The sequence below is a fragment of the Salmo trutta genome, chromosome 20 (assembly GCF_901001165.1).
Source record: "Salmo trutta chromosome 20, fSalTru1.1, whole genome shotgun sequence".
Taxonomy (NCBI): Eukaryota; Metazoa; Chordata; class Actinopteri; order Salmoniformes; family Salmonidae; genus Salmo; species Salmo trutta.
The window spans coordinates 8417172-8444951 of record NC_042976.1 but is presented as its reverse complement, the minus strand read 5'-3'; the positions used below and the strand labels follow the sequence as shown (position 1 = coordinate 8444951).

At 41.4% G+C, this 27780-nt stretch overlaps 1 protein-coding gene across 2 annotated transcripts; it reads left to right on the top strand.

Annotated features, from left to right (window-relative positions):
• The first annotated feature begins 957 nt into the window (after positions 1 to 957).
• Positions 958 to 14723, top strand: LOC115155508 (claudin-10-like). 2 transcript variants are annotated; one of them, XM_029702175.1, is made up of 5 exons: positions 958 to 1506; positions 13038 to 13199; positions 13278 to 13359; positions 13465 to 13569; positions 13700 to 14723. In XM_029702175.1, the coding sequence occupies exons 1-5, from the start codon at positions 1293 to 1295 to the stop codon at positions 13854 to 13856; spliced, it is 720 nt and encodes a 239-aa protein (XP_029558035.1). In that variant the 5' UTR covers positions 958 to 1292; the 3' UTR covers positions 13857 to 14723. The 2 variants fall into 2 exon arrangements, with proteins under 2 accessions (XP_029558035.1, XP_029558034.1); XM_029702174.1 differs by lacking the exon at positions 958 to 1506 and adding an exon at positions 3833 to 4243.
• The last annotated feature ends 13057 nt before the right edge of the window (positions 14724 to 27780 follow it).

The window sequence follows — 27780 nt, the reverse complement described above, 5'->3', positions numbered from 1 at the left end:
TAAATGTTATAAATGTATTTCATTTTCAATGCATTTGCAAAAATGTCTAAATACATGTTTTCACTTTGTCGTTATAGGTTATTGTGTGTAGATAAAACATATTTAATCAATTTTGAATTCAGGCTTCTACATAACAAAATGTGTAATAAGCCAAGGTGTTAAGGTATGAACACAGCTTTATTTTCCACAGGCTTGAACTTAACAATTAACAGGTGGATTAGCAGATCTCCTAACCCTGTCCCCCGCTCTAACCAGCTTCCCCTCCTAGCTAGTTGTAGCCTCAATACTGTACACATAGTGGCAAATAAAGTATCAATCAATCACATTTATTTACAAAGCCCTTTTTACATGAGCTGATGTCACAAAGTGCTATACAGAAGCCCAGCCTAAAAGCCCAAACTGCAAGCAATGCAGTTTTAGAAGACCGGTGGCTAGGAAAAACTCCCTAGAAAGGCAGGAACCTAGGAAGAAACCTAGAGAGGAACCAGGCTCTGAGGGGTGGCCAGTTCTCTTCTGGCTGTGCCAAGTGGAGATTATAACAGTACATGGCCAAGATGTTCAAACGTTCACAGATGACCAGCAGGGTCAAATAAAGTATCACTGCAAACATTCTCACTGCACTCAATAGTATTGGGGTGAAGCACTCTAGGTAAGATGAGTATAGGTTAAAGGTCAAATACATTGAGATAAGGTCGAGTTCAGATGTCAATACACAAAAAGGGAGATTACTTTTTGGGAAAACTGCTGCGGTACGTGTCTACAGCTTCCTGTTTCCTGTTCTAGACCACATTTTTTGGGGGGATCTTTGTGTCACACATGTACATTGTATAATATTGAGTTTATGGCCCATCCAAAGTTTCTTTAAGGTCAAACAAAAGCTATTTTTATCGTAAATTGGCCTATTCTGTAAACAGGAATAGTTGAACTAGTAACTGAACTTTGTCACATTGCTGATTGTCTTATGGCTTACTGATTAGTCCTTTATATCTTTAATGTTAATATGACACTAGACCTCACTCAAAGACCAAGTCTGGAGAGCACAAAAGATACAAAAAAGGAAAACCTTTTCAAATGCTGCCTGAATAACTAACTGTCAGTTGACTTCATTTACTCTTTCACTCTGTCCATCCCTCTGCTCAGTAAATGGTGCGAGACTAGATGTCCTCAGTGTAAATCATCTCTGTTGAACACATGTCCGTTGTGTAATTTGCTCGCCTGGGGCATTTTATTTCTTCTCATTTTTAATCTGCTGAAAGACTTTGAAAAAAACTTTAAATTCACCTTTTTCCAAAATGTCAGGCATCCAGATCTTGGCTTTCCTGGGCGGCCTGGTTGGACTTGGTGCCACCTTCTGCGCCACGTTGTCCAACGAATGGAGGACCACCAGCAGAGCCTCCTCTGTCATCACGGCCACATGGGTCCTCCAGGGACTGTGGAATAACTGTGCTGGAAACGCCATTGGAGCCCTGCACTGCAGACCACACCACACTATCTTCAAACTGGAAGGTAGGGTGAGGAGTGTCCCTCCATCCACATCACACAGATCATGTACAGTGACAACCAACAAGGGACCGACCTGTGGAATTATTTTATGCAGGTTGACTAAATGAAAAACATCCTAGTTCACTAAATGAAAAACATCCTGGTTCACTGAATGAAAAACATCCTGGTTCCCTAAATGAAAAACATCCTGGTTCCCTAAATGAAAAACATCCTGGTTCCCTAGTATTCTTTCTTTACTGTGTTTCATGCTCCTGTCTTATCAGTATGATCATACTGTGCAAAGGTTGTTAAGTACATTAAATTGAACTGACTGACAATCATATGATACATGCATAATATGCATTTTATTTATTAATGAACTGGGCCTACAGCTGATGCGCTCTACAAAAAGAAGAAACTAAAATGAAACAGCAACATTTTGTAACACAAAACTGCAACATTCGTATATCCAATAGTCCTTGTCTATTTGTAGATATTTTCTTAAATGTCCTTTATTCACACGTATGTTTTAATGCCACTGATTTTGTGAATGCAAATTGTCAGATAAAAATGCATTATCTTGTGGAAAATTTTTTGGAGGGTATCAGATCATTGCATTTGGAGCATGTTGTTCTTCGTTGACAGAAGGTCAATCGAAGCATGTTGTTCTTCATTGACAGAAGGTATTTTGACAGTTGTTACACTTTGTAATATTTGTTCAATATAGTTTACCACTAGTGGATTTGATCACATTGTGGAATTTGAAATATAATCTATAAGAACAATTCATGTTCTTACGTATTTGTGTTCCAGGTGATGACACAACTTTTTGCCGTGGCCAATGTGTAATCCTCAGGAAAGACTGAGAGAACAGGCGGTTCACGTACTGAATCACAGTGGCTCCTGTATGAGGCACCTGCCAGTGTACAGGACAACATGTAAAAATTGAGACATAGCTCTGCCAAATGCAGTGGCCATTATAGGCTTGGTTGAGAAGAACTAGTAATTGTAGATATAACATTGCTGAGATATATTTTTCAGCTGTGTTCAATCTCTTCTGAGGACATTGAAAAGGGAATTGACACCATGATATTTCTCTGTTGTCCCAAAGTACAGAGGCTATAAAGGATAAATTCCCAGTGACACAGGCAATCATCATATGCCACGTTTCTGGATCATTACTTTGGCATGTTGACTTAAGAAATGTACTTTGTAATACTGCCTTTTTTGGGCTGCATTCTGTGCATGTCAAATGCACGTTGATCTCTCAAAACTCCCTCATGTGGTGGTGTTTGAAACTGTGCACATGTACAATAGTTTACCACTAGATGGGTCACTAACGTAACTGTAAAAAATAGTTAGGAAGAAAGTATTCCTTCTGTATCCCTATGAATGTACTATAGGATCTATGGCTATGTATAGCCATTTGTTTGCTTGTTTTGTTAACTAGTTCCTTTCTGTTATGTGAACTAGTTATTTCCTGTTTTGGTAACTAGTTCCTTCCTGTTATGTGAACTAGTTACTTCCTGTTATGTTAACTAGTTCCTTCCGGTTATGTTAAATAATTCCTTCCTGTTATGTTAACTAGTTCATTCCTGTTATGTTACTAGCTTCTTCCTGTTTTGTTAACTAGTACATTCCTGTTAGGTTAACTTGTTCCTTCCTGTTTTGTTAACTAGTACATTCCTGTTAGGTTAACTTGTTCCTTCCTGTTTTGTAAACTAGTATGTTCCTGTTATGTTAACTAGTTCCTTCCTGTTTTGTTAACTAGTTCCTTCCTGTTTTGTTAACTAGTTCCTTCCCATTGTTTGTCAAATCAGATGTGATGATACTTCATTTTTAACTACCATGTCATTGAGTTGCTCTACCGCTCTCTCTCTTGTCTCTTTCTCTCTCTCTGAAGCATCAGTCCATGGTGCGGGTTAATGAGTGATCAGTATTATTCTACTTTTAACCTTCGGTCACATTTTTTTGTTATTTAATACTTAATAACTCCCCTATGAGCAGGTTGTTACGACAGAGTCGAAAGTGGCTGTATCATGTCCCCCATGCTAAATGTGATGATCCCCTTTGAGATGTACAGGCTGGTTGTGCGACGTCCTCTAAGTTATAGGCCTATAAGTTCTAAATCTTCTGAATCACGTATATTTATCCTCTTGTTATGTGAGGCATCATATATGAAGTCATCATGACACATTTTGACACGTCATGACAGTGCATCCTCCACCTTTGACCTTTCTGTACAGTTAACTCCCATCAACTCTATGACAGTGAGTGATGTGTGTGAAGTGAGGGGGTGGAGGAAGCTAGACACCATTGGTCAGTCATTGACAACGAGGGCTAAACCCCTCCCTGATGAATAGGAAACATTCCAGAACATATTAACCATCAATCCCACCATGGCCATTTAACCTGGGTTACTGCTCCAGAGCCCATGCCTGAGATTGTCTTCAACAAGCTTCATTGGCTAGTGGACCGTCTTTTCTGTGACCTCTGTATTTCTCACCAACTTCAGTAGTAAGCGCTGGTGTACTGTACACGATGAGTGACATGGTGACAGAGATTTTGGCGTTTATTCTGACCACATCTGGCTGGGTCCTGATCTCCTCCACCATACCCACGGATTACTGGAAGGTGTCCTCTCTGGACGGCACAGTCATCACCACAGCTACCTACTGGTCCAACCTGTGGAAGGCATGTGTCACTGATTCAACAGGAGTCTCCAACTGCAAGGACTTTCCCTCCATGCTGGCACTGGACGGTCTGCTCAAAGTAACTTTTTTGTCATTGGGAAAGTGTGTTATAGTTGCTGTTTAGCAACAGTGGCCTACTGGTCTACTTGTCCACTGTCCTACTGGCCTACTGGTCTATTGGCAGTGGTGTAAAGTACTTAAGTAAAAATACTTTAGTATTACTTAAGTTGTTTTTGGGGCTATCTGTACTTTACTATTAATATTTTCGACAACTTTTACTTCACTACATTCCGAAAGGAAATGATGTACTTTTTACTCCAATACATTTTCCATGACACCCTAAAGTACTCGTTACATTTTAATGCTAAGCTGGACAGGAAAATTGTCTAATTCACACACTTATCAAGAGAACATCCCTGGTCATCCCTACTACCCTGATCTGGCAGACTCACTAAACACAAATGCTTCATTTGTAAATCATGTTTTAGAGTTGGAGTGTGCCCCTGGCTATCTGTACATTTTTAAAAAAGAAAGAAAATGTGACGGTCTGCTTTGTTTAATGAAAGGAATTTGAACTTATTTATACTTGTATTTAAGTACATTTTAGCAAATACATTTACTTTTGATACTTATTAAGTATATTTAAAAGCAAATCTTTTAGACTTTTACTCAAGTACTATTTTACTGGGTGACTCCCTTTTACTTGAGTAATTTTCTATTAAGGTATCTTTACTTTTACTCAAGTATGACAATTGGGTACTTTTTCCACCACTGCCTACTGGTCTACTGGTCTATTGGTCTACTGTCCTATTGGTCTACTGGTCTATTGGCCTACTGGTCTACTGGAATATTGGTCTACTGGTATATTGGTCTACTGGCTTACTGGTCTACTGGCCTACTGGTCTACTGGTCTACTGGCCTGCTGGACTACTGGACTACTGGCCTACTGGCCTACTGGCCTATTGGTCTACTGGTCTATTGGTCTACTGGCATACTGGTCTACTGGTCTACTGGTCTACTGTCCTACTGATCTACTGTAATACAAAACCGCAGGGGCAACCCTGGTTCTGGAGGGCCACTTCATGTTTTTGATTGAACCAACCTGGAAGACCAGGGGTGTTGAATTTAGGCAATCCCTGATCAATTAGCTCAGTTGGTCAGGTGTGCTGCCTAGTTGGAACAGAATCCTGCAGTACCTGCGGCACTCCAGGAACAGGGTTGCCTACCCCTGCAATACAGCTTTTCAAATGTAAGAACTCCTTATAGATTGATTAGCTGAGAACGCCAGGAAAAAGATGTGCACGCTTCAATGGGGCAGAAGTCTGTGAGTTGCTGGGTTTCTGGATGGCCAGATACTGTAGCTAACAACAATGACAAGAAACTGCCATGTTGAGGAATCGTAAGTGGTTCGTTTCAGCTAGTTTTATCTTGTTCTTGTTACAATGTCTTGTTTTGAGGTGCTATGACTGATTTCAAGTCAATACAATTATGGCTAGAATTCGCTAAGTAGATAACAAACAACTGTAACAATGTATTTAACCCTTCTGTTGTGTTCCTTTCATGTTAATTCATTCTGTGTTCCCGGTCCAAAATGACCGCCCCATTATAGCTGATTATATATCCATAATAATACATATATTATCACTTAATGTTGTGTTAGATCTTTTTATCAACTTAAGTTATTGTGAACATTACAAGTTTTGAACTTCTATTAGCTATTTATGGCCTGTAGGCCTTATTGACCTGAGCTCATACAACTTGTTTTTGAGTAAAAAAAAGCATAATGTATGGATTATTTTGACTATAACAAATACTCAGATGAAACATATTGTGCTATTTCGCACAGACTACTTTGTGTCAAAGTTTAACAAGGACATACGTTTTGAAACTATTTCAAATGTTTAAATAGTGGCACAAAATAACATCTGTTGTGTTCCCGGTCAAAACAGACCTGTATGATTTTATTAGTAAAGAAAGGACTACACATGAAAACTTTACCATATTACAAAATTAATGTCTGAACACATTAAAGAACAACAGTAACAATAACAGTATTACTAACAATAACAAAAACATTCAAATGTTCACAATCTGTCAATCAATGCTGGTTACATTTTGTGTGTTCTCATGCACATGTTGTACAATACGTGGTGGTTGCTGCATGTGCCTTGCAAATATATGCACTGCATTTATGGAACATAATGCTCGTTTTGACATCTCTTGGTGCACACAGATCTCACCTCTTCCCTCTGTCTCTTCTGTCTCTGGCGGCCGTAAATCTAGCTTCTTGCCCTTGTATAGCTCTCACCAATCCAGCAGAAAATGGTGTTAGAGGAAGGTGTTGGCGCCTTTGAATGAGGGGTGCCATCATGGCTTTCTTCAACTCTTCTAGGAATAGTCTCCTCTTGAAGAATTTCCCCTGCTTCCAGCCTGGATTCACCTCCATCCACACCACAAACGCGTTGTAGGCCGACACATCTAGGATGTTGAAGAACACCACCATGGGCCAACGTGCCATCATCCTCTTACAAGAGTATGTGCCAGTAACCTGCAAAAGTGCAACAATCAGTAAATAAAATAATGAGTACCAGTGATACTTCACGTCTTGCATAGTAATGTGAAAAATTGCATAAACGAGTTGTTTTAATTTAACACATCTAAAACATATTTAAATATTCAAATGAATAGAACTGACTCCATATTGTTCACAAATTCAATGAGTATTTCACCAAACAACAACATGTCTTATTTTTATAGTGCAGATAAAACAATCTGGTAATAGAAAACAAAAGTACATGAGATAAAAAGTAACATATCTTATCAACTCCCCCTTTGTTCCTGTTGTAATCCAGGACAGCGTTGGGCTTCTTGTCCTCCCTGGTACTCACAGCGGCATCCCTGTGTAGAGTTGTCATCAGGAGCACATTCTTCTTTTTCTTTGGGCAGTAGGACACAAGAGTGTGTCTATCGGTGAAGGCAAATTTAGAGGAAAAACGATCCCTGTCCTTGGTAGTGAGTAAGGCAGGAGGCAACTCAGGCTTGTTCCTTCTGACCGTCCCCACTATGATAAACATTTTTTGGAGCAGCTCCTGACCAAGAGCATATGAGGTGAAGAAACTGTCACGTTATGTTGTTCCCCTGGAGACCTGCAGTCATTTCCAGGACCACCCGCTTCCCCTGGTTCCCTTCGGGAACACCGTCTGCAGGTTTCCTGGTGTAAACCTGAATGTTCCAGGCATAACGTGTCCTTGCATCACATGCTTCCCATATCTTTATTCCATATTTAGATGGTTTGCATGGCATGTACTGTTAGAATGGGCAGTGTCCACTAAAAACGACCAGACGCTCATCCACTGTGATGTCTGGACTTGGGCTATAGATGAGTGGCAAATGCTCCACCCACTTGTCCCAAACCTCTCTGATAGCTGCCAGCTTGTCTTGTTGACAGCGGCCTGGTTTTGTATCACGGTTGTTGAAGAAAATCCCCCATGACAACACGTGAAATGTCTGGAGTGACACAGTGGCACGACCAGACTCTGCATCCCATAAACTGGTGGTAGATTCGTTTCTGGACCTGTACACACCAGCCAAAATCAAGAGACCCACGTATGCTTGGACGTCTGTCCGGGCTACCTCCTTCCAGTCGTCTTTGTAAGCGCATCTCCCCTCCAAGTTGGTCATGTTTATCACTATAGTTTTGATTGACTGTCAGCAACAGTTCGAAGCAGGATGTTATGTCATCAACCCGGGATATGGCGTATCTCGTTGCCCTGGGGTCATCCTGATAACATTTTCAGCCGACAACCGACCTCTCCTCTCAGGTGGGGATGAAGACCACGACAAATTCCCATTCTTTGACCGGAATGTAACAACAACCTCAGCAGGGCCCTCTTCCTCATCACTGGATTGTTCCACATCGGTTGTCTCTTGGTCTGGATCATATTCTGTGTTGTCTTCAACTTCTGACACTTCCTCCTCTAATGCATCTTCACTGTCAGTTTCCTGGCCTTTCTCCTCCTCACCAGTGTCATGATCAAAGATATGATCAAGAGCCTCACATACAGTATATCGTTTGGTCATTGTGCTGCCACAGAATGAATTGTGAGCAAGGCCTCAAAAAAGCTTTATATACCAGAGCTGCGAAAAAAGTTCTATATATTATTGAAACAATGTTGCGATTGTTTGTGAGAATGCCAACAGGTGTGGTTCCCTTGGGTGAAAGATTCCCATCGGGGTTTCCATGGAAGCCAAGAAGGGGAGTGAGGTGTGAGTGTATGTGCTCAAACACACATGTATGTGTGGGTCTGGGAGAGGAAGTGTATACATCTGATGAATGGGCATGTGCCTGAACTCAATTTGATACACTAATTGTAGTCTCACCCATTCATTTCTAATGACCGGTCATTTTTGACCGGGAACACCGCACGTGTACAAAAGTCATGGAACCTTATGACAATCATATTAAATTAACTACATTTTTCAGAGAGAAACCTTAAATTGGTCCAATTCGACCGGAACACAAGAGGAGGGTTAAGAGACAACAAGTGCACTGTCACGGATCCCTCCGGGACACGTCTGTCTCCCGAATCATTGATACCAGCGTGACAGAATAATGGACCATTAAGGGAGACAGCGGGAATGGTCCGTCCGACACCGCCACAACTTCGGCAGCGACAACTGGCCCGTACGACGACAAACGCAACTTCGGCAGTTGCATCGGGTCCTGATCGACACGCACTGCGTTCCTATGATCGTCCTCGAGGCCGGTGTCGTTGCACTGCTAGTGCAGCACGTTGCGGTGGGGGGGCTGTACTGTCACAGATCCCTCAGGAACTTTCATTACGCACCCCTGTCTCCCGAATCATTGATACCAGCGTGACATGCTCATTGTGCAAATGTACCTATGTTTTCAATAAACATTGGAGACTAAATAAAGCTTACGCGCTGTCAACATTCTAAGCCAACCCGTTTCTGTTTTGCCCAAACCAAACAGCAAATTATTGTGATTCTAAAGCCCTCACTGTGTAAATATATACTTTTTCATCCACTAGATCAAGCAATTACATCTCAATGCATTCAGTAGGCATGGACTAGCTGTAAAATCGTGTTACATGGATTGTATTAGATTTCATAGACGTTAATAAAAGTGCAGAGTCTGCAGACTAGCAGTGTTTCATCGTCGGTCTCAGATGAGGGTCAGTGGCTCCGCCACCTCACTGTAACTGTGCCACAGTTTCAATTTCTCGTTACTTGGAAAGATAAAGTGCTCAGAGCTTGACAGTGCTAATAGATTTGTGGGGAAGTCACAATGCAAGTGTTCTCCCAGGGACAACTCATCTACCTTCAGAAATGTCAATGTTTAGCCTAACATCATGGGAGGCTATAAATTTGATTTACTGGGAGCTTGGGGCTGATTTTCCATGGTTGGCTAGTTTCTGGGGTTAACCACCAAGCTATTATGTGCCTGTAAATCACGTCTCAAAGGCAGCTCCAATGCCAAGACTGTGAGGACCTTAGCATATCTCTTCACTTAGAAATGATTACTGGTTGTGCCAACAAATTATTGTTTACTCATACTGAACCAATTAGTTGCTTGCACAGTTAGCCAAGCAAATTAAGGTCTTGTGATCCTGTATGGTGTGTGAGTGGAACGAGATGTGGAGGGCATTGGGGGAAATGGCTGCGGGACATTTAGCTATCGGGAATGCTTAGAACCATAGACTTTGCTGACTATACAGTGAGGGAAAAAAGTATTTGATCCCCTGTGATTTTGTACGTTTGCCCACTGACAAAAAAATGATCAGTCTATAATTTTAATGGTAGGTTTATTTGAACAGTGAGAGACAGAATAACAACAAAAAATCCAGAAAAACGCATGTCAAAAATGTTATAAATTGATTTGCATTTTAATGAGGGAAATAAGTGTTTGACCCCTCTGCAAAACTTGACTTAGTACTTGGTGGCAAAACCCTTGTTGGCAATCACAGATGTCAGACATTTCTTGTAGTTGGCCACCAGGTTTGCACACATCTCAGGAGGGATTTTGTCCCACTCCTCTTTGCAGATCTTCTCCAAGTCATTAAGGTTTCGAGGCTGACGTTTGGCAACTCGAACCTTCAGCTCCCTCCACAGATTTTCTATGGGATTAAGGTCTGGAGACTAGCTAGGCCACTCCAGGACCTTAATGTGCTTCTTCTTGAGCCACTCCTTTGTTGCCTTGGCCGTGTGTTTTGGGTCATTGTCATGCTGGAAAACCAATCCACGACCCATTTTCAATGCCCTGGCTGAGGGAAGGAGGTTCTCACCTAAGATTTGACGTTACATGGCCCCGTCCATCGTCCCTTTGATGCGGTGAAGTTGTCCTGTCCCCTAAGCAGAAAAATACCACCAAAGCATAATGTTTCCACCTCCATGTTTGACGGTGGGATGGTGTTCTTGGGGTCATAGGCAGCATTCCTCCTCCTCCAAACACGGCGAGTTGAGTTGATGCCAAAGAGCTCCATTTTGGTCTCATCTGACCACAACACTTTCACCCAGTTGTCCTCTGAATCATTCAGATGTTCAATGGCAAACTTCAGACGGGCATGTATATGTGCTTTCTTGAGCAGGGGGACCTTGCGGGCGCTGCAGGATTTCAGTCCTTCATGGCGTAGTGTGTTACCAATTGTTTTCTTGGTGACTATGGTCCCAGCTGGCTTGAGATCATTGACAAGATCCTCCCGTGTAGTTCTGGGCTGATTCCTCACCATTCTCATGATCATTGCAACTCCACAAGGTGAGATCTTACATGGAGCCCCAGGCCGAGGGATATTTCTTTTGTGTTTCTTCCATTTGCGAATAATCGCACCAACTGTTTTCACCTTCTCACCAAGATGCTTGGCAATGGTCTTGAAGCCCATTCCAGCCTTGTGTAGGTCTACAATCTTGTCCCTGACATCCTTGGAGAGCTCTTTGGTCTTGGCCATGGTGGAGAGTTTGGAATCTGATTGATTGATTGCTTCTGTGGACAGATGTATTTTATACAGGTAACAAACTGAGAATAGGAGCACTCCCTTTAAGAGTGTGCTCCTAATCTCAGCTCGTTACCTGTATAAAAGACACCTGGGAGCCAGAAATCTTTCTGATTGAGAGGGGGTCAAATACTTATTTCCCTTATTAAAATGCATATCAATTTATAACATTTTTGACATGCCTTTTTCTGGATTATTTTGTTGTTATTCTGTCTCTCACTGTTCAAATTAACCTACCATTAAAATTATAGACTGATCATTTCTTTGTCAGTGGGCAAATGTACAAAATCAGCAGGGGATCAAATACTTTTTTCCCTCAATGTAGGTCTACATAAAATCAAGAAGCTCCGGTCCTTGCCATTCTGCCACCCTAGACCAAAAATTGCCGCCCTTACTAGAATGTTCCGGTTAGCAAAATTACTTTGAAATGATGTCTAAAATACTTATTTTTCCAGACTTTGAAAGTACACATTTTCCGGACGTTGAAATCAGGTTCATTTTCGGGTTCTAAATGAAAGTTGAAAATACATTTTATAGACATGTATATTTGGGCCAAATCAAGGCTGGTCCAGACTGGACAAAATCTTAACTAAACATAGACATCTGCACAAAAAGGTGGACGGTTTGGACAGGACCAAAAGAAAACACATAAAAGACGTCAGCGTTGGTCCATGCTTACTGGGGTGTAGCCTACCGTGTCGGCTCGCAATGGAATTTTAGAAATGCCCATCCATGTGTTAGGCCTTCGTTTGTAAAACAGTTTGTTGCATTGGCTTTATTAGTCCTAATTCCTGTGCTATTGGAGCTCTGAATATCAGCTACCCAAATGAATCAGGAGGAGTTATCCTGAACCCATTTGCAATGCGTTTACACAGTTGGAAATGCAGAAGTACTGTAGCCTGATTGTCCATTCCGTATTGTCAATTTTACTTGGACCTGTCCTGTTATTAGGATATGTTTGTTTTAACATGTTCTTTTTTTCTATGGTGTTCTTTGTATGCCATTTCTATATTTGAAAATTAACCAATGATATCAGGCCACACTTGGCCATGATTACAGACACCTGTGTGTCTTTTGACACTATATAAAAAGAGTCATCACGCAGTGTTTGTGATGATACCCTGATGAAGACAGCCTGGCTGTCGAAACGTTGGATATTACATTTTTGCATCTGTGCTCCTAGAGTGTGCGGCTCTCCCTTATTTTCAAGTTTTCTACTCCGCTAGCCAGCACCTCGCCTTAATAGGTGTGAGTTTCTTTTTCTTCTAGATTGTTTTAACATGTGAGCACATTTTTTTATTTGATTGGGCACCATTTAGATCAGGCTATTTGATCGGAGAAACCTGCATGACGTAAAAAGTTTCTGTCTCATTACATTGTCATACATTTTATCTCCAGCCTGTAGGCTACAGAAAAGGCCATATACTCTTTCTACCATATGCTATATCTGCTACAGTACATGATTTATGTTAGATAATTTTTTGGACGGAATGTTGGTGGAGCGCTGCAGCGATGCGTCTCTTCAACAGCACCCTGGAGGGCGCTGGGAATGGACAAGATAAATATTTGCATCCCTGCCTTCAACAAGGAGGGCTCTGCTTATCACAGGACGGAATCAGAGCTCACTTAAAAAGCTCATATGCCACTGGTTGAGAGAGAAATTGTAATTGTTTGGGGCAGAATTATGAGGTTTAATATGTTGTTGCAGGTGCGTCTTGGTCAGTTTAGATCAGAAAATGCTGCCCTCATCAATCTGCCGCCATAGGCGGATGCCTAGCTGCCTAATGAGCGGGCCGGCCCTGCCTAAAGGCGTGTACCATATATCTCACGTGGTATGTGCTCTTTCTTCCAGGTTATATTCAGGCCTGCAGGGGTCTGATGATCGCTGCTGTCTGCCTGGGCTTCTTTGGTGCTGTCTTTGCCCTGGTCGGGATGAAGTGCACCAAGATTGGGGGATCAGACCAAAGCAAAGCCAGAATGGCTTGCTTCGCCGGGGTCAATTTCATATTCAGCGGTAACTTGTCATGTCACAGCCATTGATGTACAATAATGGCGTAGTATGCAGCACTGAACGTTATTTTCCTCTCTGCAGGTCTCTGCTCGTTGTCCGCATGCTCCCTGTACGCACACAGAATAACATCTGAGTTTTTTGACCCCATGTTTGTTGCTCAGAAGTGAGTAACCCATTTGACGTATAGGACCAGACATACATTGGAGTGACTCACATGATCCTGGATGAAGTAATGTTGCTGTTCATTAACTAGTCTCCTGTTTTCCAGGTATGAACTGGGAGTTGCCTTGTTCATTGGTTGGGCAGGATCTATCCTGTGTGTTCTGGGAGGGGGGATATTCTGCTTCTCCGTAGTAGATAGTTCCACTAGAAGGTGAGTCCTACCTCAATGATGATGTGCATACATGTAATTGACATTTGGTAAATTATATGATCAGTTTACTTCACTAAGTCGCTTTCTCTTTGTCTTTCACTCTTTCTCTCTCTCTATTTCTCTCTCACAGCTCCAGTCGCACAGGCTATTCCTACGGAGGACCTGCCTCCACCTCCCATGTCTCTTCCCACCCTAGAGGGAATGCACAGCCCATGAGCCAGCGGCCTCCACCCAAATACAGCAGCTCCTCCAGAGCACAGCACTTTGATAAGAATGCCTATGTATAAGGGATGATAGGGAAAATGCAGAAATTGAACAGAGGAAGACTCATCGCCTTTCCAGTTAAAAGGGGAGAAAGAATGTGCTACATGACTGGCTGGCCCATTGTGTCACAAATCACGATTGGCCAGAGAGAAATCACTGGATATTGGAGTGGATCCTGCTGTCCACCTACTTATAAAGGAATTAATTTCCATTCGGAGTCGAATGGAAATCATAGCCTTTTGTTAGTTCACAAGAGATTAGATGATATTTGTTGGCTGAAATTCTCACGACAGAAGTTAAAGGAGCAATCTGCAATCTGCAGTTTTGGACTTATAAATGAATGATACGTACCCGTTGAGTCTTGAAGAATATAACTTCTGAGTGCCTCATGTGCTTAGTTCAGCTGTCGTACCCCATCAGAACCCAGCCTCAAAACATGGTAAAAAACTAATGTTGTTATCATTAAAGATTAGTCCTTGCATCCATAGCTCTGTCTATGAATTTGAGAGTGGTTACATTTCTCCAGCCCCATCCCTAAGCTTTTTTTTATATGCAAGAAATGAAATATATGATTAATTTGAAAAATACAACATTAAAATAGGGCATCAACATGAACCACTTTGTATACACTTGAATAGATTTTGTTTTTTACATTAAAGTGTATGTGAGTTGTTATATGGTCTTCTCTTGAACGTCTCTTTAATTTTAAGACACTTGCTGTTAATCTATAATGACAAAACATTCAAACGATTTCTGGACACATCATGTTTCTGACCTACCATAACCTTTAAGTACAGTATGTTTTACAATCCAAAGATCTTTGTGGTCCCTTTTGGTAAAAGTGCTATCCATTTACAGTACCTCTTATACAGTGCCTTGCGAAAGTATTCGGCCCCCTTGAACTTTTCGACCTTTTGCCACAATTCAGGCTTCAAACATAAAGATATAAAACTGTAATTTTTTGTGAAGAATCAACAACAAGTGGGACACAATCATGAAGTGGAACGAAATTTATTGGATATTTCAAACTATTTTAACAAATAAAAAACTGAAAAATTGGGCGTGCAAAATTATTCAGCCCCCTTAAGTTAATACTTTGTAGCGCCACCTTTTGTTGCGATTACAGCTGTAAGTCGCTTGGGGTATGTCTCTATCAGTTTTGCACATCGAGAGACTGAAATTTTTGCCCATTCCTCCTTGCAAAACAGCTCGAGCTCAGTGAGGTTGGATGGAGAGCGTTTGTGAACAGCAGTTTTCAGTTCTTTCCACAGATTCTCGATTGGATTCAGGTCTGGACTTTGACTTGGCCATTCTAACACCTGGATATGTTTATTTGTGAACCATTCCATTGTAGATTTTGCTTTATGTTTTGGATCATTGTCTTGTTGGAAGACAAATCTCCGTCCCAGTCTCAGGTCTTTTGCTGACTCCATCAGGTTTTCTTCCAGAATGGTCCTGTATTTGGCTCCATCCATCTTCCCATCAATTTTAACCATCTTCCCTGCCCCTGCTGAAGAAAAGCAGGCCCAAACCATGATGCTGCCACCACCATGTTTGACAGTGGGGATGGTGTGTTCAGGGTGATGAGCTGTGTTGCTTTTACGCCAAACATAACGTTTTGCATTGTTGCCAAAAAGTTCAATTTTGGTTTCATCTGACCAGAGCACCTTCTTCCACATGTTGTGTGTCTCCCAGGTGGCTAGTGGCAAACTTTAAACGACACTTTTTATGGATATCTTTAAGAAATGGCTTTCTTCTTGCCACTCTTCCATAAAGGCCAGATTTGTGCAGTATACGACTGATTGTTGTCCTATGGACAGAGTCTCCCACCTCACCTGTAGATCTCTGCAGTTCATCCAGAGTGATCATGGGCCTCTTGGCTGCATCTCTGATCAGTCTTCTCCTTGTATGAGCTGAAAGTTTAGAGGGACGGCCGGGTCTTCGTAGATTTGCAGTGGTCTGATACGCCTTCCATTTCAATATTATCGCTTGCACAGTGCTCCTTGGGATGTTTAAAGCTTGGGAAATCTTTTTGTATCCAAATCCGGCTTTAAACTTCTCCACAACAGTATCTCGGACCTGCCTGGTGTGTTCCTTGTTCTTCATGATGCTCTCTGCGCTTTAAACGGAGCTCTGAGACTATCACAGAGCAGGTGCATTTATACGGAGACTTGATTACACACAGGTGGATTCTATTTATCATCATTAGTAATTTAGGTCAACATTGGCTCATTCAGAGATCCTCACTGAACTTCTGGAGAGTTTGCTGCACTGAAAGTAAAGGGGCTGAATAATTTTGCACGGCCAATTTTTCAGTTTTTTATTTGTTAAAAAAGTTTGAAATATCCAATAAATTTCATAATTGTGTCCCCCTTGTTGTTGATTCTTCACAAAAAAATACAGTTTTATATTTTTATGTTTGAAGCCTAAAATGTGGCAAAAGGTCGAAAAGTTCAAGGGGGCCGAATACTTTCGCAAGGCACTGTATATTTTGGTAACACATTATTTACAGTCCTATTACAGTCTTAAAAAAAAAAAAAAAAATAACTGGTACCTATTTCAGAGAATCATTTAGCCTATAACAAAATCATGTTTTTTTGCTTGTTTCGATGAATCCTCTCCCCGTAAAAAGAAAAGGTAACAATAATAATTATCATTATTATTATTATTATGTGGTCCTTATTATGTGGTCCTTGTGTTTGATTCCCATGGCGGACTAGTATGAAAAAGTATAAAGATGTATTCACTGTAACTCGCTTTGGATATGAGTGTCTGCTAAATGACAAAAATGTTCAATTATGTCACTCATAATATTTAGTACATTTCTTACACCAAATATAGACATTCTATAATAATAGTTATTTCGGAATGTTATATAATTAAATAAACTGATTGAAACAAACATGACTCAAAGCTGTCAGTGTTGTTGGAGCCATGCTCCTTACAGTTTACAGTAAACAGATTCCAACATGGTTTCAACACAGAGCCCATATCGACACGCTCCTCTATACACATCATGTCATCCAGTCCAGAGAGACCTGATATCACAACAAGCATCGACATCCTGCAGCCGTGTCCTGAGTCTCGATCCTTCACACACAGCTCCTATAGGAGCAGTGCAGTGGGTTAGCACACTAGAGGTGCGTGGGTGATCTGTTTGTTCACCCGCACCTGCCTGCAATTATTACTAACTCAGCTGCAACCGCCCCAGCTGTATGTGAAAGGCCCGCACCCGACCCTAAACCGAAAACATAGAAAATGTGCTGCAGGCTACAGTCAGAGATGGCCAAATATTTTTTTTTGACAGGGGGTTCAGGGTTTTTAGTTTTTGGCCTAATTTAGATGTTTCTGCTGAGAATTTCCTACATTTTGGTAGTCTATTTGTTTGTCCACTTGTCTGTAATTAGATACATGCAGATTCTCTTCAGTCATTATATGTTGCCCTAGAGGACTAAATAAACCCTTGCTTGGCAGAATAATTTAATGAATTGATAGAATTAAATAAATGCTTCAACCCATATGACATCGGTAAAGTTCTCTGTCATCTCTGCTTCTTTCGCAGAGCAAAGACGTTTGGGGACCAGGGAATTCTTCAAAAAAAATGAACACTTCTTCAGGCTAGGGTCTATTTTTCTCCACTTCCTGTCTGACTGACATGCCCAAAGTAAACTGCCTTACTCAGGCCCAGATGCCAGGATATGCATGTAATTGGTACAATTGGATAGAAAACACATTGAAGTTTGTAGAAATGTTAAAATAATGTATGAGACTAACACAATTATAATGGTAGGAGAAAATCCAAAGAAAAACCAACCAGATTCTTTTTTTTTGAGAGCCCATGCTCTTACAATGGAAAGCTATGGGTCCTATGCAATTCCAGCTCCCAGATTGCAATTCCTATGGCTTCCACTAGATGTCAACAGTCTTTGTTCAAGGTTTCAGGCTTGTTTCTTCCCAAACGAGGAACAATTTTGAGTTTTGGTACTGGGAGTCAGAGTTGGAAACCAGCACGCGACGAAGAGGACGTGCACTTGCTAATTTTACTTTTCTATTGAACATACTTCTTTCCATATGAAATATTATAGTTTAATTACATTTTAGAGTACCTGAGGATTAAATAGAAATGTATTTGGACTTGTTTTAACAAAGTTTAGCGGTAGCTTATGGGATTCCTTTCTCTGCATGTTCAACGAGTGGATTACTCAAATCGATGGCGCCATCTAAACTGACTTTTTGGGATATAAAGGATTTTATCTAACAAAACGACCATGCATGTTGTAGCTGGGACCCTTGGGATTGCAAATCAGAGGAAGATTTTCAAAAAGTAAGTGAACGTTTAATCGCTATTTGTGGTTTTACGAAGCCTATGCTGGTTGAAAAATATTTTGATGTGGGGTGCCTTCCTCAAACAATCGCATGGCATGTTTTCGCTGTAAAGCCTATTGTAAATCGGACAATGCAGTTAGATTAACAAGAATGTAAGCTTTTAACCGATATAAGACACTTGTATATACCTAGATGTTTAATATCCATAATTTTTATGATTATTTATTTGAATTGCTCGCCCTCCAATTTCACCAGAAGTTGTCGACAGGTGTCCCGCTGGCAGGACGCCTATTCCAGAGTTAAAGAAAGATTTTCTGTTCAAAATATCCAAATGGCATCAGTTTAATCGGTTTTAAGGAAATAGAAAACGACCCAAAAGGTTTCTGATAACATAACAGTTTGGCTTGGATGCATATTTTATGTGTTTGAAATACTATCAGCTTTTATGATGCTGATAAAGATAACACGGTCCCTATCTGCAACATATACATTTGGTGTATCATTTTACTGCAAGAAATGCTTAATTCAGCAGGAGTTAACAATAAGGCTATGTGAGAGTTTGTAGACCTACATTCAGTTTCCAGATTTCAGTTTCCATTCAACCCATCTGAATAGTAGGCTACAGTTCCCTTGAAGTGTCATAGGCCTATTTGATGTCTCAGTCCTGTGACTGTTAAATTTGTATAGCGCCTCACACTTCACAATCATCACACAGTATTCACTGCTATCATCCTCTTTTACCACTTCAATAAATCTTTCCTAAACACTGTTTTCCTGGCCATTCCTTGTCTTTATTTTCAACTCTCCATTTCACAGCTTTTCTCTTATTGAATTAAACTTAAACATTGTTCTTACTTTTTCTACCCATTCACAAAAGCATTTGGTGATTGCCGTTTAAGCTTTTTTCCGCGCATTGAGATAGACACTAAAGCTTAGGGTTACACAGTAATGCCAGAGAGGAAACATTTTTACCAGCAAGTCACATGTGCAACCAGAGGAAAAAAAAATCTAGACCACCTTTAGTCCACACACAGAGATGCATACAAAGCTCTTCCTCACCCTCCATTTGGCAAATCTGACCATAATTTTATACTCCATAATTCTAACCATCAAACAGCAAAGCATCAATTCAGGACTAAAATTGAATCCTACTATACCGGCTCTGACATTCATCGGATGTGGCAGGGCTTGCAAACTATTACAGACTACAAAGGGAAACCCAGACGTGAGCTGCCCAGTGATGCGAGCCTACCAGACGAGCTAAATGCCTTTTATGCTCGCTTCGAGGCAAGCAACACTGAAGCATGCATGAAGGCACCAGTTGTTCCGGACGACTGTGTGATCACGCTCTCTGTAGCCAATGTGAGCAAGACCTTTAAACAGGTCAACATTCACAAAGCCGCGGGGCCAGATAGATTACCAGGACGGGGAATGCGAGCATGCTCGGACCAACTGGCAAGTGTCTTCACCGACATTTTCAACCTTGCCCTGACCGAGTCTGTAATACCTACATGTTTCAAGCAGACCACCATAGTCCCTGTGCCCAAGGAAGCGAAGGTAACCTGCCTAAATGATTACCACCCCGTAGCACTTACATCGGTAGCCATGACGTGATTTGAAAGGCTGGTTAATGCTCACATCAACAACATCCTCCCGGATACCCTAGACCCACTCCAATTTGCATACCACCCCAATAGATTCACAAATGACGCAATCTCAATCGCACTCCACACTGCCCTTTCTCACCTGGACAAAAGGAACATCTATGTGAGAATGCTGTTCATTGACTACAGCTCAGCGTTCAACACCATCGTGTCCTCAAAGCTCACCACTAAGCTAAGGACCCTGGTACTAAACACCTCCCTCTGCAACTGGATCCTGGACTTCCTGATGGGCCGCCCCCAGGTGGTAAGGATAGGCAATAACACGTCTGCCATGCTGATCCTCAACACTGTGGCCCCTCAGGGGTGTGTACTTAGTCCCTCCTGTGCCCCCTGTTCACCCATGACTGCGTGGCCAAACACGACTCCAACACCATCATTAAGTTTGCTGACGACACAACAATGGTAGGCCTGATCACCGACAATGATGAGACAGCCTATAGGGAGGAGGTCAGAGAACTGTCAGTGTGGTGCCAGGACAACAACCTCCACATCACCAACAAACGATCATGGTCCAAACACACCAAGACAGTTGTGAAGAGAGCACGACAAAACCTTTTCCCCCTCAAGAGACTGAAAAGATTTGGCAATGGTCTCCAGATCCTCAAAAGGTTCTACAGCTGCACATCAAGAGCATCCTGACTGGTTGCATCACCGCCTGGTAAGGCAACTGCTCGGCATCTGACCATAAGGCGTTACAGAGGGTAGTGCGTACGGCCCAGTACATCACTATGGTCAAGCTTCCTGCTATCCAGGACCTATATAATAGGTGGTGTCAGAGGAAAGCCCATAAAATCAGAGACTCCAGTCACCCAAGTCATAGACTGTTTTCTCTGCTACCGCATGGCAATCTAGGACCAAAAGACTCCTTAGCAGCTTCTACCCCCAAGCCATAAGACTGCTGAACAATTAATCAAATGGCCACCGGACTATTTACATTGACACCCCCTCCCCCTCCATTTGTTTTGTACACTGCTGCTACTCGCTGTTTATTATCTATGCATAGTCACTTCACCCCTACCTACATGTACAAATGACTTCTAACCCCACACACTACCCCCTGTATATAGCCTCGTTATTGTATTGTGTTACTTTTTATTATTTTTATTTTGTTTATTTGGTAAATATTTTCTTAACTCTTCTTGAACTGCCCTTTTGGTTAAAGGCTTGTAAAGTAAGCATTTCACGGTAAGGTCTATACTTGTTGTATTTGGCGCATGTGACAAATAAAGTTTGATTTAATTTGATTTGAGTATAAAAATAACGGAGAAAAATACCTCAGTGTAGCCTATAGATATAAATTGTACAATAATTTAATAATAATAAATCGCACATCCATCCTTTCTCATCTGGAACCATCACACACACACCTCTTCAGGAGCTCCTATAGGAGCACTGGGTTAGCAGACCCATCCTTTCTCATCTTGAACCATGAGTAAAAGGCTGATCCAGGTTTTTGGCTTCTTGATGTCAACACTGGGATTACTGGAGGATCACTCAGATAGTTGGCCAGGGAGGCTCCTGCATTGTCAAGGTGGCCTGGCACTGGTCCCACCTGTGGAAGGACTGCTTCACTGACTTGACAGCTTTCAACAATTGCAGACACTTCCCTGTGCTGTGGTCGGTCAAATGTTAGAACACTGTTCAAACATCTGACTTCAGGGTTTCTTCTATAGATTACAATGTAGGAGCTCTACAAATTGATTCCCATCCTGTTGCATTCTCTCATACTTAAACATCACTTTGAATTATTGTCAATGAGAGAAGTTTGTAGCTTTATTCCAATGAAGAGAACTCTTGAAATGTTACTTTGTACTGATCTATAAAATGTTGACGTCTTCTTCTACTTCTTCTAGCTTTGCCATGGCAGTGAGAGGTTTGCTCATGTGTGGGATAACGGTGTGGTTATCAGTGCAATATTTCGCTTTGTTTGGATGGAATACACAGATATCAAAGGAGGAATTTTTTTTTTTTAAATAATCCGGATAGCTGGAAACACAGATAGCTGGATCCGTGTTTCACTTTGTCAGTGGTAAGTACTGTCCATGGCATGTTGGGCTCTACAAATGACAGAAATGTTCTTCCATCAACATTTCCTGGTATGATTGAAACCTCTTCTCAGACATAGCTGCATACTGCTTATATATCAACAGAGCGGCCAGGAAAATCTTCACTCACTCTTTAGAGCAGGGTTCCCCAACTGGCTGCCCGCGGGCCGAATTTGGCTCACAGGTGGTTTTATTTGGCTCCCCAAGTTTTCAGATTTTTACATTTTCATTGTTGGACATAAAAGGCTGTAAAAACACCAGCTCCAAGTGATTAGAATTTTGGGAATCTTTTCAAGTATTTTCACGCATTGTAGAAAGGCACATGATTGTATACTGTACAAATGTAAGCAAGGTTTGAAATGATTATTTTTTTGTAAAATATTATATCTCCTTGGGCTTCTTCCCTGACCATCTCCTCACGACAAAATTGGCGCGTTGCTGAATCTAGTTGATGATACCTGCTTTAGCATCAGAAATCCTACAGTAAGGTTAATATTTCAAAGGTCTACTTTATGCTGATTGAGATTAAAAGTGCAACTTAATTAGGGATTTGCATCCCGCCAGCGGGACAACTTCCGGTGAAACTGGAGGGCGTGCAATTCAAGAAATAATCATAAAAATGATGGCTATTAAACATGTAGGTACATACAAGTGTCTGATATCGGTTGAAAGCTTAAATTCTTGTTAATCTAACTGCACTGTCCGATTTACAGTAGCCATTACAGCAAAAGCATGCCATGCGATTGTTTGAGGACGGCGCCCCACATCAAAATATTTTTACAACGGCACAGGTTTCATAAATTCACAAATAGCGATTCACTTACTTTTTGAAAATCTTCCTCTGATTTGTCATCCAAAGGGTTCGAGCTATAACATGTAGTGTTGTTTTGTTAGATAACATCCTTCTTTATACTCTTTGTATTGTCTTCATTGCGCGCCCAAACACGAATTTCCAAGAGTGTGTCCTACTAAAACTCGTATTTCTTACTCGTTTTGGAAGTTACAAGCCTGAAACCTTGAACATAGATTGCGGACACCTAGTGGAAGCCATATGAATTGCGTCCTGGGAGCTAGAATTCGATATGCCCCTGTACTTTCCATTGTAAGAGCATGGGCTCTCAAAAAAAAAATATATATATATTTTTTTGATTTTCTCCTACCATATCTATTGTGTTATAGTCTCATACATTATTTTAACATTTCTACAAACTTCAAAGTGTTTTCTTTCCAATGGTACCAATTATTTGCATATCCTGACTTCAGGGCCTGAGCAACAGGTAGTTTATTTTGGGAATGTCAGTCAAGTGGAAATTGAGAAAAAAAGACCTTAGCCCTAACAAGGTTTACAGCTGCAAATGTTACAGTATGTTACTGATTTATGCTTTCTAATCTATACTAAGGTATGATTTAGGAACTCACATTTTTCTTGGATTGTTGGGAGCTTTTTGAATAATTTAAGAACCGTTTTTGGTTTTAGGTAAAACCCTTTTGGGTTCCATGTAGAACCCTCTGTGGAAAATGGTTTTACCTGCAACCAAAAAGGGTTCTTCAATGGTTCTCCTATGGGGACAGCTGAAAAACCATTTTAGGTTCTAGATACACTCTTAGAAAAAAAGGTGCTATCAGAATGACAACCATTCATTATATCTCAGAACAGTAAGATCACAATGTTCCTGCATGCCATCATTATGTTGCCTTCATCCAATAATGGCAATACATTTGTTTTTATCAAAATGCATTTTTTGGCAGAAATGCCTTCTGGAACATGTGAACTTAATAAAGAACTTGTATGCCATCTGTAAATACAAATACAATTGTTAAATTACAAGCCTAGTTGGTTTAGCCACAGAAAAAGTTAGCAACCTTCCCGCTAGCAATGATTGGCTGAGATAATGAGTGTGCTGGACATGCCGAGAGATGAGTTTGGATTGGTCAACCCTGCATTTTATTTTAGATATATCGCGTAGTAGAACTGCATAAGTTTTGAAATCAGTGGAATTAGAGTATGATAGCTAAAGAGATGGAGAAAACAGCTGTTTCAAACTAAGGGCAATCATGGCATCTGTGACAGGGAGAAGCTTCCATCATGATGTATACAGGTAAGATAGCTACATTTTCAGATATTGCACATTTCTAATTTTGACAGAAAGTCATTTTAATTTCAAGTTAAAGTGCACTGTTAGCTAGCTAGCTGGCTCGCTAGATAACAGTATGTGTATGATCTTATTATTCGTATCGCAGAGCCATTTGCTTTGGTAGTTATAGCCTAATGTTAGCTAGTTAACATTGAACCTGGTTGGTTAGCTACCTGCAGATTCATACAGGTTAGTAACGTCATGAGTTGGGATTATGGTTAATTAATTACCGAGCTAGCTAGCTACATGTCTTAAAATGGTTACTTGCATTGCATTTGTTAATAGAATGTGACTGTGAAAACCGTTGATAGACGTAGCTGGTAAATTTGCTCTGGCTATCTACTCCGTTTTCAGAGCACTCTCGACTGAGTGTGCCAGAGCGCAGAGTAACTGACAAATTTACGTTGGCAAAAAAACATAAATTGTTTCCAGCAGCACAGTTGCAGTCACCAACGCTCTGGACCAGCCCCGCTAGGGCGAGTAAAATGGTCAGTGAGATGTTCTCTCATTTGTGTCTGGAAATAGCTAGCAAGCCAGCCAACGTTAGCCAGTTAGCTTGGGTGCTTGACTGCTGTTAGTACAGAACGCTCGGATCAACCCTTAAAGAGATGGGTGGGGCTAAGGCTTAAGAGGGTGTGAACGATGCTGAATGGGTGAAGACAAAGAAGGGCTCTCCAGTAGGTAGCAAAACATTCAAAGGCCATTTTCTCAAAAGTGAGTTTACAAGTGGATCAACTTTCAAAGCAGAATAACTTTCCCATTATTCCTGAAATGCAGTGTATGATATACCATTTTGTAGCTCTGTGTCTCTGTTTTTATCCAATGTAAAAAATATAATTTCAAATTTTGCTAATAAGACCAAATCAAGGCAGTCGGTCACATATATCATTGGGGTGAAGTCTATTATGGAAAATTATTAACAGTTTTTTTCCAGCTACATACTTTGATATTGTCTTTTCAGTTCAATGTATTTATTTTATTTATTTTATTTTATTTTATTTCACCTTTATTTAACCAGGTAGGCAAGTTGAGAACAAGTTCTCATTTACAATTGCGACCTGGCCAAGATAAAGCAAAGCAGTTCGACAACATACAAAAACACAGAGTTACACATGGAGTAAAACAACATACAATCAATGATGCAGTAGAAAAAAATAAGACTATATACAATGTGAGCAAATGATGTGAGATAATGGAGGTAAAGGCAAAAAAATGCCATGGTGGCAAAGTAAATAAAGTATGGCAAGAAAAACACTGGAATGGTAGATTTGTAGTTTGAAGAAAGTTAAAAGTTAAAATATAAATAATATGGTGCAAAGGAGCAAAAATAAATAAAATAAATAAATACAGTAGGGGAAAAGGTAGTAGTTTGGGCTCAATTAAAGATGGGCTATGTACAGGTGCAGAGATCTGTGAGCTGCTCTGACAGCTGGTGCTTAAAGCTAGTGAGGGAGATAAGTGTTTCCAGTTTTAGAGATTTTTGTAGTTCGTTCCAGTCATTGGCAGCTGAGAACTGGAAGGAGAGACGACCAAAGGAGGAGTTGGCTTTAGGGGTGACCAGAGAGATATACCTGCTGGAGCGCGTGCTACAGGTGGGTGCTGCTATGGTGACCAGTGAGCGGAGATAAGGGGGGACTTTACCTAGCAGGGTCTTGTAGATGACCTGGAGCCAATGTGTTTGGCGACGATTATGAAGTGAAGGCCAGCCAACGAGAGCATACAGGTCGCAGTGGTGGGTTGTATATGGGGCTTTGGTGACAAAACGGATGGCACTGTGATAGACTGCATCCAGCTTGTTGAGTAGGGTATTGGAGGCTATTTTGTAAATGACATCGCCGAAGTCGAGGATTGGTAGGATGGTCAGTTTTACGAGGGTATGTTTGGCAGCATGAGTGAAGGATGCTTTGTTGCGAAATAGGAAGCCAATTCTAGATTTCACTTTGGATTGGAGATGATTGATGTGAGTCTGGAAGGAGAGTTTACAGTCTAACCAGACACCTAGGTATTTGTAGTTGTCCACAAATTCTAAGTTAGAACCGTCCAGAGAAGTTATGCTGGATGGGCGGGCAGGTGCAGGCAGCGATCGGTTGAAGAGCATGCATTTAGTTTTACTTGTGTTTAGGAGCAGTTGGAGACCACGGAAGGAGAGTTGAATGGCATTGAAGCTCGTCTGGAGGGTTGTTAACACAGTGTCCAAAGAAGGGCCAGAAGTATACAGAATGGTGTCGTCTGCGTAGAGGTGGATCAGAGATTCACCAGCAGCAAGAGCGACATCATTTATGTATACAGAGAAAAGAGTTGGCCCAAGAATTGAACCCTGTGGTACCCCCATAGAGACTGCCAGAGGTCCAGACAGTAGGCCCTCCGATTTGACACACTGAACTCGGTCAGAGAAGTAGTTGGTGAACCAGGCGACGCAATCGTTTGAGAAACCAAGGCTACTAAGTCTGCCGATGAGGATGTGGTGATTAACAGAGTCAAAAGCTTTGGCCAGGTCAATGAATACGGCAGCACAGTAATGTTTCTTATCGATGGCGGTTACGATGTCGTTTAGGACCTTGAGCGTGGCTGAGGTGCACCCATGACCAGCTCTGAAACCAGATTGCATAGCGGAGAGGGTGCGGTGGGATTCAAAATAGTCGGTAATCTGTTTGTTGACTTGGCTTTCGAAGACCTTAGAAAGGCAGGGTAGGATGGATATAGGTCTGTAGCAATTTGGGTCAAGAGTGTCACCTCCTTTGAAGAGGGGGATGACAGCAGCTGCTTTCCAATCTATGGGAATCTCAGACGACACGAAAGAGAGGTTGAACAGGCTAGTAATAGGGGTTGCAATAATTTCGGCAGATAATTTTAGAAAGAAAGGGTCCAGATTGTCAAGCCCAGCTGATTTGTAGGGGTCCAGATTTTGCAGCTCTTTCAGAACATCAGCTGAATGGATTTGGGAGAAGGAGAAATGGGGGAGGCTTGGGCGAGTAGCTGTGGGGGGTGCAGTGCTGTTGAATGCAGTAGGGGTAGTTAGGTGGAAAGCATGGCCAGCCGTAGAAAAATGCTTATTGAAATTCTCAATTATAGTGGGCTTATCGGTGGTGACAGAGTTTCCTATCCTCAGTGCAGTGGGCAGTTGGGAGGAGGTGTTCTTATTCTCCATGGACTTTACAATGTCCCAGAACTTTTTAGAGTTGGAGTTGCACGAAGCAAATTTCTGTTTGAAAAAGCTAGCCTTGGCGTTTCTAACTGCCTGTGTGTATTGGTTTCTAACTTCCCTAAAAAGTTGCATATCGCGGGGGCAGTTCGATGCTAATGCAGAACGCCACAGGATATTTTTGTGTTGGTTAAGGGCAGTCAGGTCTGGGGAGAACCAAGGGCTATATCTGTTCCTGGTTCTAAATTTCTTGAAAGGGGCATGCTTATTTAAGATGGAGAGGAAGGCATTTAAAAAAAATAACCAGGCATCCTCTACTGACGGGATGAGGTCAATATCCTTCCAGGATACCAGGGCCAGGTCGATTAGAAAGGCATGCTCGTTGAAATGTTTCAGGGAGCGTTTGACAGTGATGAGTGGAGGTCGTTTGACCGCTGACCCATTACGGGTGCAGGCAATGAGGCAGTGATCGCTGAGATCTTGGTTGAAAACAGCAGAGGTGTAATTAGAGGGCACATTGGTTAGGATGATATCTATGAGGGTGCCAGTGTTTGCGGCTTTGGGGTTGTACCTGGTGGGTTCATTAATAATTTGTGTGAGATTGAGGGCATCAAGCTTGGATTGTAGAATGGCTG